This window comes from Pterocles gutturalis, unplaced genomic scaffold (assembly GCF_000699245.1).
Source record: "Pterocles gutturalis isolate BGI_N339 unplaced genomic scaffold, ASM69924v1 scaffold47114, whole genome shotgun sequence".
Classification (NCBI taxonomy): Eukaryota; Metazoa; Chordata; class Aves; order Pterocliformes; family Pteroclidae; genus Pterocles; species Pterocles gutturalis.
In genome coordinates this window covers 1-13,357 of record NW_010129839.1, presented here as the reverse complement: position 1 = coordinate 13,357, position 13,357 = coordinate 1, and the positions used below count along the sequence as shown (strand labels likewise).

General features: G+C 35.4%; 1 protein-coding gene across 1 annotated transcript; it reads right to left on the bottom strand.

The window, feature by feature from the left end:
• Positions 1-496: 496 nt before the first annotated feature.
• FANCB (Fanconi anemia, complementation group B) lies at positions 497-12,550 on the bottom strand. The gene is made up of 8 exons (XM_010080017.1): positions 11,615-12,550; positions 10,465-10,617; positions 9,854-9,946; positions 7,522-7,650; positions 6,492-6,658; positions 3,939-4,393; positions 2,855-3,092; positions 497-917 (listed from the first exon to the last, which is right to left on the bottom strand). The coding sequence occupies exons 1-8, from the start codon at positions 12,548-12,550 to the stop codon at positions 497-499; spliced, it is 2,592 nt and encodes an 863-aa protein (XP_010078319.1).
• Positions 12,551-13,357: the final 807 nt, after the last annotated feature.

Sequence of the window (13,357 nt, the reverse complement as noted above, 5' to 3'; positions counted from 1 at the left end):
AAAGCTATTTCAAAGCCTGATATATCAAAAAGATAAGCTGCTACTTCTTTGGATTTGTCAAACCCCATACTCAGATTATGAAGTAAAATTGGTTGCTTAACTTAGATCTTTTTTATAGTTGTCTTAGTATTTCTAAAATACACATTTTACCTGTGTAAACAGTCATCTTACAAATTTAATAGGACTATTTTAAACAGTACATGCTTGTTAATTTTTTTGTAATATAGTGCATTTATGACTTCAGAACAGGATTTATTAGAAAATAGCTTAAAAATAATATTTTTGAAATTTTTAACAAAAATAATGACACTGCTATCTTTAATACTAAATTCTTGACAAACCACCTACAAGTCATCAACCAAAATACCTGAATTTATCTATAGAAATAACTGCTCTATAGAATAAAAAGTAATTTAAGTACCCATGAAAATATAAATATTATTTAATAGAATACTTTTAATAAAACTTTATTCATAATAAATTTAGTGAATAGTTTCTAGGACTTGCTCAGTTTCCACACAATCATATCTGAACTGAGCTGAGCTTCTGCTATTTTTAAAGCAATTTCCTGGTAAAGGGCACCATTCATTGTTTGATTCATACTTAGCACACTCTCTTCCCGTTCATTCTGAAGCTTCTTTCTGAATTGCCGAACTGCTTCTTCACTGTCCAGTAAAGAAGCCACAGGAGCATCACTGATTTTCTTGCCAGGTTCGTTCCCCCATGTCAGACTGTTTTCAGTTTTACTTTCTTTTGAGAAGAAAGAACTCCTCCAGGTGAGCATTTCTTTTTCCAAAGCCAGTGCTAACTGTTCAGTAAGTACACCTCTGGTTCCAGATCTCAAGAGCTTTACATCACAGCTTGGTGGGAGAACTCTAGTAAGGCTATGAAGGCACTGGAACAGGACAGTCAGGTTTCTGTAAAATACGATTGTTATTATTAAAGCTACCTTATAACTTCAGATTTCTATAGTGGAAAATAAAGCTACTTTAAATCAAAAAAAGCTTACGGTAATAATGGTTTTAACTATTACGTGCAGCGTACATACAAGAGTAAGCAAGGGCTTTCTAATGGCCACTGTGCATCAAAAGAACTGACGCTAAGCAAACTTCAGCAACAAATACTCTATGCTAAAACACATGTCCATGAGTAGGGTTACATGTGCATCACTTGTTCCTTTAAGAAACAATTCAGTGTATGTGAAGGCCACATGGAATAGTACAAAAGACATGTGTTGTCTGATCTACATTTAGGGGCAGAAAAAAGTCACATATACTCATAGATTGTCACTATCAATAGGTATGTACACCATGGCTATTAGACAGCCCACTGCTTGTCTTTTTTAAATGGTCACTGGTGAGGGAAAGTTGCACTTAAAAATCAGACATTCAATATTATTAAGAAACCAAGATAAAATAGTGCTGGTAATCATCAGGGAAACTACTCCCCTGGATACCAGTGTAGCATATGACACAGAGACACATTCCTCATCTAAGAGGGAGGTAGAGTTTGTCCAAAGTCTTGTTTCCAGATTTTGGCCAGATAACTCCTCAGAAGATGTCTTTTGATTAAAAAAAAAAAAAAAAAAAAAAAATCTCAGGAAGAACACACACAACCGAACACCAAAAATAAAAAAAACTAACCAACCAACCAACCCCCAAAACCCCACCAGCATCCTTAAGTAGCTAGTTTCCTCAGACAGATCGGAAAGGCATTTTTTCCTTAAAGTATTTCAATTTCAATTTAGTTATCTTAACATTCCACTACTTATAACAGACATAATTTATTTTGGTTCTGTGAAAAAGAATAGTCTGTGGTTTCCACCTATCACATAAATGTCCTATCTGGAAAAAAGATCAATCCAAAGATGGGGAAAAAAAAAAAGATACCGAAAATACAATCATAGTTACACCATAAACAAGCAGCTCACTAACTACTAGTGCAAAACTGGATCAGAAGTTATTAGTATCAAGTAATCTAACTTTTCAAAAGGAACCAAAAGTCTTAAGGCTTAACATTTTACTGATTGATTTCTTAAACATTTCAGCATTTCCTCTTATGTAAAAAAAAGTCAACTCCTAATTTGAGCAAAAGACTAAACCTCACTATAAATTAGAGACTCTTAAGAGATATACCTTTTCTTTCTTTTATTTTTTTAGCTTGACCTCTTTGGGACAGGCAACATTTGTCAATACTTGAGAAGTACTTTTTATGTTGTGAGGCTTATCCAGCTAAATCATAAATTATGGCAGCATTACTAACTTGTTTAGACATTTGTCCAAGAATCTACAAAAGTAAAGGAAATCACTGAGACTCTTCAGATTATTTCCTTTTCAAAATTATGGTAGATAGGAAATAAATATATCAGAAACATGTACAAAGTTAGACTAAATTTATGTTGCAGTACTAAACTACAAAATGACATAGGAATACATTTAAATTTAGTATAAATTGGGGTTTGTAGTTGTTTGTTTGTTTGTTTTTAACATCACCAAAAGGTTTTTTTTAAAATCAATGCATTGAAGAAAAATTATATATTCTACCAAGAATAATATAAAAAAATGAATATAAAGTTATGATGCAGTGCAATGAACAAAAGAAATAGTACCAAGCAGATATTAATAGAGATTAGACTTATTTGTAATTCAATGTTCTAGCCTAGACAAAATTAAACAATGCATTTGAGGTTCTGGCATAGTTCTGATTTGAAAATAATTCTGTTATTGCTGATGGTTATATTGGAATCATATTGGTTATGATTTTGGCTTTGTTTGTGGTACCAGTAAGAAACGGTGTAAAGATAAAGAATGTGTATGCAAGATCAAGATACTCCACACTTTTTCAGCAATTTTACCTGCAAAATAACGTTAGAACTCCTTCAAATGGATTTTTCAGGGTCCAGTTAAAAACTGTACCATGCACATTTCCTGCTTTATGACAGAATATGTTGTCATGGCATTCCTTAAATGGTGTGCACTCCATTTCTCCCAGTAACCATGAATTTACTGGAGTCAACGTGCAGTCAGTAGACACAATCTGAAAGGAGAATCTGACAGATACTGCAAGGGCAGCAAGTATATCTTCCATGGAACCTGCAAGAAAATACAGTAAAAAGACATTTGACTTAAATATTTTGATCATGTTGCATGCATTAAATATGCTTAGATTTTTGGTTCACACTCCCAGTTTTACTTGAAGATTCTGCACCTGCGTTCAGGTGTTCTTTGGGAATTTTCTTCTCACCTAAATTCTTATACCTACTTCTGTCAAGAAGAAGAGTTAGCTGATTAACAGAGCCTTACCTATATAATAATAAAAAAAAATATCTAAAGATAAATATCATCTTGCCAAAAGACTATTAATACCTTCCTGTGAGAGTAAGATGACATGCTGGCTTTAGCCAATGACACAGCATTAAAGGAAGAAATTAAAATTCACTGAGAATGATCAAAAGGACATTTTGCTACATGAGCAGAAGCCCAGGTCAAAATCAATTCAATCAGGAATATTAAAATAAAGGAAAATAAATTACTTTAATAGATGCATAGATGAGGAAATGTTTTAATTACATTGGTATTATTTAAGAGTTAATAGTATGTAATAAAAAAAGGTATCTACTCAACAGCAAATATCTTATTTACAGAAAAAATGCAGGCTTCAGCATTCTGTACTCAGACTTATCTTCCCAAATTAGCCTTTCCAGATACACTCCAGCACCAATGCTACCACAAACCCTTACAGCAACTCAACATTTTTCCCATTTTGAAAAAATGTTCCATCTTGTATTTCACTGAGCTTTTAATTCACAACAGGTCTCTGCAGTTCACGTTCAAATAGACAGATGTGATTACACTTTGAAAACTTAGCTTGGCTTCACCTAGATTAAACAGAAGAATCAATCATATATTTATGAATCTAAATTATATCAATCCATTTACCTGTACAGTAGCTATTATCCCTTAGCATCTTTACTGAATACTTTCCATCTGAAATATCTTCCAGGCTTAACAAAATTTTCCCACATACTACAGTAATCTTTTTGCTCTCCTGTAAATTATCATTCTGACGTTTTTGTTTCTTCGCATGTAGAAGAACTATGCAACGCACATGATGAAATGCCAATAACGGCGAAAGGCTGGTAACAGCAATGATCGTCTTTGCTCCATCCAGCTGAACCCTTGAACATCTCTTAGGAAACTCTTTTTTCAGATGATTCTTGCTATGCAAGTCCAATTTCATCTTTTTTGGAGGAGGCTCAATTTGACATGGGGAAGCAGCTGATGCTGAGAAGGCTTTGTTCAGCTTAATGATTTTATTTCGACACTCAATAATCGGAGAAATCGAAGAGGAGTCTTGATCCATCACTAAAGATAAACTGACATCACTCAGTGACCTGTGAAAATTCATATAAGATGACTGCACTCCCAGTTTGTATTTTGCCTTCTGACAAAAAGCCAGAACTTTGCAGACATATACAAATATTTAAGACTACAACAAACTCCAATATAATTCCAGATTAAGTCATAGACTGTGCAAAGAATATATGTCCTTCAAGTGACTATTTCATCTAAGCTTAGTATTAAGATTTTCAAAACGTGGACTGAATTTTCTAAGAGCTTCTAGGAGCTAGATGCCTCATTTCAACTGAAAAAATTCAGATGTCTAATTCACCTAGAAAATGTTGAAAATTCAACATAACCCCTGTAGGTACTCTATGACTTTTATAACTTATTTTTAAATATTTAACTTTCTTTTAATAGAAAAATACAGAAAGTGTCAATTCCGCTCTCTTTGAGGACTAAAAGTTCTTCTGATAGTCTATATTTTTTTACAGATATTCAAACAAAATTGAATGTAGAGAGCAGAATAAAAGGCTTAAAATTACCTTAAACATGCAGTAATTTCCTGAAATGTATGAAGTACTTCATTTATTCAACACAGGGTTATTTCAATGAAATCTTAATATTACTGTTTCACATCCTCACTTAATGAATATTATATTCTGTCAATCAATTCAGTCTCAAGATGTCACTGACATCTGAAAGTCTTATGAATGTCTAATTTTCTTTGTGAAGAAGTATCACCACCTCACAATGCAATCTGAAACAACTGCAATCTTGTATCAGTAGGAAGCATAGGAATAATCACTAAAGACTTACAGTGTTGGGGGTGGAGAGAAAGCAAGCCATTTTCCCCTAAACCACAGGTTGTTGTATAAAGTACTGAACTGGAGCCCAGAAGACCCAGGTTTTGTTGCTAGCCTACCATGTAACCTTTGACAAATGACTTCATCTCCACAGATTGTTTCTCAGCTGTAAAAATGGGGAGATGGCAATACTGCTGCTGGTTTTTAAAGTGGTTCCAAAGCTTCTGAGGATTTCTGAAGCTATAAAGGAATTAGGTATTTCATTTTCAAAAACAAAGTCATCATCATCAAAGCTAAAAAAATAAACACTGGAAAGGCAAAAACAATTTATTGCCCCAGTGGCTCCTAACAGAGGCTGTCAGGAAGACGAGGTCAACTTTCTTGTAAAGTTCCAGCAATCTGGCAGTTGAGAAATTGCATACCCGCAGCTCCAGCAGAATGGCCAAAGGGCATAACAGGTCAGCTCCCTCACAACCAGCTGAATGATTTTCAGTGGCATCAGTAGTGTTTAAGCTTACCCTAACACAGTCTCAGCTACACTGCTTGTGGGAATATAGGTCAAAAGGTAAGTTCTGACTCCAACAAAGTTTACATTATACTATGCACATTGTAAATTTATGTTTCATGTAATTATGTTTTTTTAAACTGTGTTCCAAATTAGCTCTCTCCTTGTGAGGGGGAAGTGACATAATTAGTATTTATAGCTAGAATTAAGCAATGAAAATGAACAGAATAAACAAGTCATTTTAAAGACAATAACAAGAATAAACAAATCAAGTACTATATGTCTGATTGTTCCATATAATTTACACAATATATAAGCTTAGCAAATATTTGATGAAATACTTGACTGTAGCACAGTTCAATTCAAAAGCTAAGCATTTATTAAGTTGATCAGAGGATTTAAAATGTTTTCTTCTACACTTCAAACAAATCACTCTTCAGGAATGGCAAGATGTTAACAGTAAGGCATCAGGAACAGTATAGACAGAGCTTTATCTACACCACATGATCATGTCAACATATCTATGTCAACATGGACTATAAAGAATCATAATTTTTGTCAAACAGAACTCTGTTGTAAAAAGCCTCCAGTAATGATGTGTTTATACTGACACAACTGATTTTTGGCTTTACACCATATCTTTTTTCCACGATATTAGAGAGAGACAAGTAGCAGCAACAATAGTGACAAGACACACACTTAAAACACTTTATATACAGATGTGCAAAATGAGATAGTTCAAAGCTCAAAAATCAACTCTTGCTACTGAAGAGCTTAACATGCAAATTCAGTTTCTCTAAAACTACTCAATTAAATTATTAGATAGATTTATATACTTACAAGTAAAATGATTCAGTTAGTTTTACTCCAACTACCAAGCTGTCACCCACAACACGCTGCCACAATTTCTCTGTGAAGTGCTCTGGGACTCTAGATGCCGATGCTGACTCTTTACCAAGAGAATGAGGAGGATTTTCTACATCATCCCAGAGAGAGACAAGACCTTCCTTACAGAAAAATTTAGACAAATTAATTGGAGATATTAGGTTTTTTTATACTGCATTATTTCGTGTTTTACCATAAATGGCTGCTGGAAGTGCTTTTAAGATACGTAAAACAAGATTTATATAAACCAGTTTATTCTCTACAATAGATTAAAAAAGATAGAATTGCATTCCCTTAAAACACATGATATTGTGAAAAGCACAATGCATTTTCTCCTTGTAAACATGACATGTATAGATCTTGAACTGCCATACAATTAATTGTCCAAAGAAGATTTAAGGTACTAGAATTTTTTTTATATTACTGCAGTAATTGCTTGAAATTTTGTTGTCTAAACCTGGCTGACCTGAAAGGGACCACAACATTAACTGAAAGTGAGATCAACTCCATTTCAAATAAATTACGAGGCTTAGTTTGAGCAACATATAAAGACAACATTTTCCCAACTTCCATCGCCTTCTCAGTCCACAGTTCACTCTGCCCCTATTATAAAATCAATTGTGCTTACACAGATCTATGACAGCTCATTTTTTGTAACATGTTCGATCACAGTCAGATATTCAATATCTAGGCAGCTCTGTACACTCCCCCTAACGTTTGTAACTAACTCTCTGTTAGAGGTTACTCCTCCATACAGCTTAGTTGTCAGGACACATTCTGCAAATCAATTTCAAGTAAAGACAACTATATTTACACTTATCTACATACATTGACAGATTAAGGTAATGAACCAGACTTAAAAAGCAGATTAATGAGTTTTGATAGTGGCAATCCTTACTGACGAAAGTAAGCGGTTGAGGGAAGCACCCTCTACAAATGGCTCAGGAGCATTCAGAAGTGGTCTGCACCCTCTTCTGCATTTTACCTCATTTGCAGTTGGTAGAATATGGGTTCTTTCTTCAACAAGATCTATTAATGCTCTGCAAGATTCAAGAATAACCCTCTTTTTGAGTCCTAAATGCTGCTGCAGCTCTCGGACAGAGGTGCAACCAGCCTGTAAAAGAAAAATGATCATTAGACTTATGCTTAGTTCTTCTGCAAATAAGCACTGATGTTGAAGTTATGAAGATATCTTTTCAGCTTTCCATTTTTAAGCAAGTATCACAAGCCAAGATCCTGGCGTTCCTCAAGTAATGCTTCTAAAAACTGTTCAAGTCAGGCTACTCTGCTGCCAAAAGGCAAATCTGAGCCGTGGCCTCTCAATATTAAACCTAGAGTTTAAGATAACATCTAAGGTAAATTTTATCAAAAAATTTACTTATTTGTCTTTTTCATTATTCTTCTTCCTGCTTCACTCGTTCATTTGAAGATGTTTCAGTTTCTTCTCAAGACTTGTATTGATTATTGGTCAAGTAAATATATCGAAGAGTTGACAGTTCTACAAACAGACATACATGTGTGCTAGTCTCAGTTTAAGAAAAAAAAAAAAAAACACAAAAGAGAAGCATGTCGGCATCAGCTTCTAAGATTTTAAGAAAGCTCCACAAAAGCTATTCTCTGGAAAGCAAGATTCTGAGAAGTCCAATGCTGACAAAGAGAGAGCAAAGCTCACCATTGGAACACAAAAAACACACCTCCCCCCCAACTCCCACCAAAAAAAACCCAACAACCCACAAACCAAGAAACAATTCAGGATCAATCATAACCAACTGACAAGCCTGAATAAAAAGCACTTCATGTAAGTGAAGTGATGCCCCCTGCTCAAGCTGCAATGGCAAAGGGCATTTAGAGCAAGTAGCACTCATCATCGTAAGTTCTCTAAAAATTATTTGCAACCTATCAAACCATGCATTGTAAGTACCAAATTCCAAGCAATAACCCAGTGCCAGACTTGGGTCAATAGAAGAAAAAGAAGAGTTAAGAACAAAGATGTTTCCATAATACCTTCCTAATGGAAGTCATGAGAACACCAGATCACTACTTACTCCCACTGGTGAGTAACACCTGAATAAAAAAACCTGAGAAACAGAAAGCAGATTGGGAACCACAGACTGAGAAGCAGTCAAAGTGGCAAAAGATTCACTGGTGTATGCTTGCTGACCAATCTGACTTTTACAAGCCCTTTTTCCTCATAAACCAACACAAGAAAGAGACCTGAAATTTACCACATGGCAAACCCAACACTGAGTAGAACTAGAAAACTCTTTTCTTTTTCAGTCTTTTCCTGATGGGTCATAGTCCTCTTTTTCTTCCGGTACTAAGCTTTTGACAGTTAATTTGCTTCATTTTTAAAGGCTGGAGATAAAACTACCACAATATCCTACTTAAGCTTTCATTAATTCTCAAAGGATCACAATAATTACCTCCTATCTCATACTTAAGGCACTCTTAGCAAACTAACAATAGTCTCACATCATTGCCTCAATTTGAGATTTATGCTGTCTCCTAAAGTGTTTTGTTTTGTTTTTAATAATCTTCCCTTTTTTGTCAATCATTACTGGGTTCATATAGACCAACGCACAATACTGCAAAAGAACATCTTGGAGAGTATGCTGGATGTTTACCAACAGCATGAAAGGTATAAAAAAAAGAAAGGCAATGATATATTCCCACTGATTACTTGGACTCTGGCAAGTTCCCTACAGCTTGTTTTATAAATGACGCTAATTAAAAGGATACATTTTAGCTTTACCTACTGTAACTTGAAAAATTATCCTAACAAAACTGTTAGGAGGAAAAACATCAGCAGGTGGTGAAGTAACCATGGTCACCAATTTGGGCAAAAGTAAAAGCCAAACTTGATTGAAGTTTGTGGACAAAGAAACAGACCATAATGCTCTTCTTTATTTTTAGGATTAACTGTCACTAATCGGCAGTCACTGGGAACCCACCACTAAACTATCTGAAAGTACATAATGTGGAGCAAAAGAAGTAAACATTCTAATTCTATTAAACTGGTACTTAACCATCTATGAGTCAAATGACTGTTACGAAGCTTTGGTAGGATAGCTTCAGCATTACCTCAAAATTGTAATGAAAATTAAATTAGACTCTTCCAATTACCCAAATTCTTTTTTAACAACTGAGAGAACTGAAACACAGACTATCACTGACTCAAGAATGGATAGTTAAAGTTATCTTCTCCCTGAATCACTTCTCCAATAAAAACAGCATCATTAACCTCACCTTTCAGATAATGTAATGATACAGAAAAGTAATTTGAAGAAAATATGGAGGCAGAACTATTGAATACAAACCTGTAATCTTGTTTCAAGGGCACGGACAGTAAGCAAGCCATTCTCTTGCAATCCTTCTGCAGCAGGAACATCATATTTATAATTAATACCATTCTAAAAAAAACAAAACAAACCCCTGAATTAATTAAAAATATGAAAGTAAGGTACAGGCTACTACAGAGCATTATACAAATCTGGCAGAAAATACAGAAAACCAGCAGAATCACAGTATGCACTTTAAAAGAAAAATCTTATCTTCTGAAAGCAATTAGGGTTTGATAGTATATAATGGAAAGACCCAACTATAAGAAGACAATTAACAAGCACTATAGCCTTAATTAAGAGTTCTTAGCCAAAAAGTAAGCATTGTAGCAAACCTGTTACACACGTGAAGCGTTTTCAACAGCATTAGTTTAATTTCCCAAAAGAACGTTGATGCTATCAAGGAAGCAGAATAATCTCTTCAGATAACTTCTCCTATGACTACAGAGGGCAATATTGTTTTCAGACTTCAGGGTATTTCACAGCACACATCCAACTTCACTTTGCACCAATATTTTAATGATTTGTTGAAATTTTCTTAATTTAGTAAGCACAGACTGAGTAGCTGAGAAAAGGCAAACTGGACTTACTCCATAGTTGACTTCTCCAAGATCCGTTATTTTGAATGTACTTAACGTGTCTGTATTGGAGTCATCCTTAAAAAGCAGTAACAGTTGCTCACTTCCAGAGCCAACAAAATCATCCACCAAAACAGACTTCACTTTTTGCCATTTGGAAGCCACCTACAGCAGAAGATGTATTAAAATACATATATTTGAATAAACCTTGTATTTGAGATTTTGTTTTGGTGAAGTTTGCTTTCCATAAAGAAGCAGCCTATTCGGGTGTGTGGAATAGAGAATTAAGAAGTTTCAAGCTCTCACTCTTACTTCATCATTTAGAGCCTTTGTAACTCTGGGAAAAAATTAGCCATTTTTCTTTAAAGAACACTTTCTGGAATACAGGTTGCTGAGAAGATGACAACTTTTCATTGTACTGAAACAGATGAATAGCTGAATGCTGTAACATTTATTTAGAACAGTAATGCCTGTGGATCAGTTAAAGACATTATACCTTTGCCATTCAGAAATATCTCTGTTGCATTTGCACACTTAAATATGCTTGAGCAGAAAAAACAAATTTTTACAATAATGCTGATGACTAAATAAGACAAACTTTCATTTCCTGAGTTGTGTCAGTCTTCTTGACAAAGTATTACAAAACCCCAGCAGTTAACTTTGTCTCTTCTGACTTTAGGAAAAAAAAAAAACCCAAAAAAACAAGGCCTCTTCTCATAATTTTCATGAAACCATACTTTTTGTTACTAGGAAGTGAAAATCAAAAGGCTTTTAAATTCCAATGAGAAGTTTATGCTTTGCAACGATATCAGCTTACTTTCACTTTAACACAAATTATGTAGGCACACTCCTAACTGTCTTTCACCTTCAAGTTCTCATACTATAGAAGTTCTCAACTAGCAACAGAAGCTTTGGCTCAGATGCATAAAATATATTATTAAATAATAGAATGGAGGGTTTATTTTCAGATACAAAAGCAAGCAATGAAAGCAAAACAATCTCATACTTAAAACAGGTTATTTTAACAGAAGCATCAATAACAAAAAAAAAATAATGTATAGAATTTAAATGTGCAGCTTTTCAGTTGCAGAAACCTCCAATAAGACAATATATTCAAAGAAAGAGACAGTAGTAAAATGGAGCTGTTTAAAGACACAAATACCTGTAAGCTGTCTCTCCTCTGTACAACACAGATATTTCCAGAGGCAAAAGACACAATAAATAGCAAATCATTGCTACTGGTTACAGCTGTTTTTACTGAACATGGTTCCTCATAAGGAAGCTCACAAACACCTTTAGGGAGACCATCCTGGAACCAAATAAGCTGATTCTTGTGGGTTATGGCGACAAGTGATATTCGGAGCTGTTTTTTCAATATCTCATCCTTGCACATGTAGACAGAAGATACAACCCTGCTGTAAGCATGAGGCATAAAGCAAGTGCCAGGTAGCATTTTTTGTGTTTCAATTGCATATCCAAAGAACTCACTACCCCAGATGGCTCTGTCTGAAGTAGAAAACTCATCCTCATCTTCACTCTCTGGCAGGCAAGCAGTTCTTATTCCTAAGACAACAGTGCCTTCACCCTCAATTTCACCTGTCCACACAACAGAAGAAAGCTGAACAGGAGCACTTAGAACTGTGCAGGTGTTGGAAGAGATGTAGAACAGCTTGTTGGCATGCCTCCATAAGACTGAAGGGCCAGTAAACAATCTGATGTCTTCTTTCAGCTCATAATCCAATTTAAAATGAAAGGACTGCTCAAATTGATTTGAGCTATGAAGCAAAAATAAAAGGTACTTGACAACATTGTTCCGTTTTTTCTTTTTAATAAAAATGCAGGGAAGAATAATGCCTGTTCTGGAATCCGTTGTGCAGCTACAACAAATTATTTCAATTTTGAAGTGACTGGCACGCATACTGAATACTCCAGAAGACTTCTGAACAAACAGCTTAGTGTCTCTGTTGAATGCCATTCTTTTGACACATAAATTCATTGTTTTATCAGCTGCTCCCTCCACAGATTTTGGTTTTGACAGCTGAAATATAATGACTTCACCATTGTAGGACAAGAATTGTTGTTGCTCATCAAGAAGCATCTTTATTTATCTTTGTGTATATTCTTCTATAAGAAGGTTCTATGTGTCTCCATTTTTTGTTGGGGTTATTTCTTTACAGAAATTTTAAGCTATCTGGCTGTTTTCCATCTACAAAAAACAACAAAAAAAATAAATCCTTTTGGGACTGATCATTTTAGCTGAACTGATCCTTAAGAATAAGAAAAACTATACCTTGCAAAGCAACGACAGAGACTAATTTGAGAACATGAGGCCAGTATGTGCTTTAATCTCACAGATTAAAATAAAGTTAAGCAACTTTGTTAAGCAACATAAACATTTCAGAAACATCTTCTAGCCTTCATTTACCAAAGCATGAATTCACTGCTCATCAGCACTCACAAGAGCATACTATAAATTGAAAGAAACCAAACCACACACGCACTGCTTGTGCCATTGAATTGAAGGTGTCGGCTCCACAGATATACCCAGCAGACTAGAAAACAACGGCACTTTGAATTCTCAAGTTCAAGGGCCTTCACTCGGGGGTAGGCTTTATCAACAAACATAATTCATTCCTGGTTAGCATTACGAAGCCTCCTCTAAGAGAAAGCTCCCTGAAGAAGAGTTCAATCACTTTGCCATCAATCAGGCTCTCTTCCTCCTCCCCTCTCTGCCTCCCTCCCTCAGACAAGCCCCCGGGGACCCTGAGCGAACCGCAACCATCTTACCGAGTCCCACACAACTTTGCGGGTACGAAGCGACGCCCCTGGCCTGGCTCAGCCGCCCCGGCACGGCAGTCTCTCTCCACCGGCTCAGTGTCCCGGGCAGCTTAGGGGCCCCAGCACC

Coding starts and splice junctions, on each gene's coding strand:
- FANCB (XM_010080017.1), bottom strand. CDS start 12,550: ATGCTTCTTGATGAGCAACAACAATTCTTGTCCTACAATGGTGAAGTC. Junction 10,618..11,614: donor AGAGGAGAGACAGCTTACAG/GTATTTGTGTCT, acceptor CTTCTGCTGTAG/GTGGCTTCCAAATGGCAAAA. Junction 6,659..7,521: donor TTCTACCAACTGCAAATGAG/GTAAAATGCAGA, acceptor TTTTTCTGTAAG/GAAGGTCTTGTCTCTCTCTG.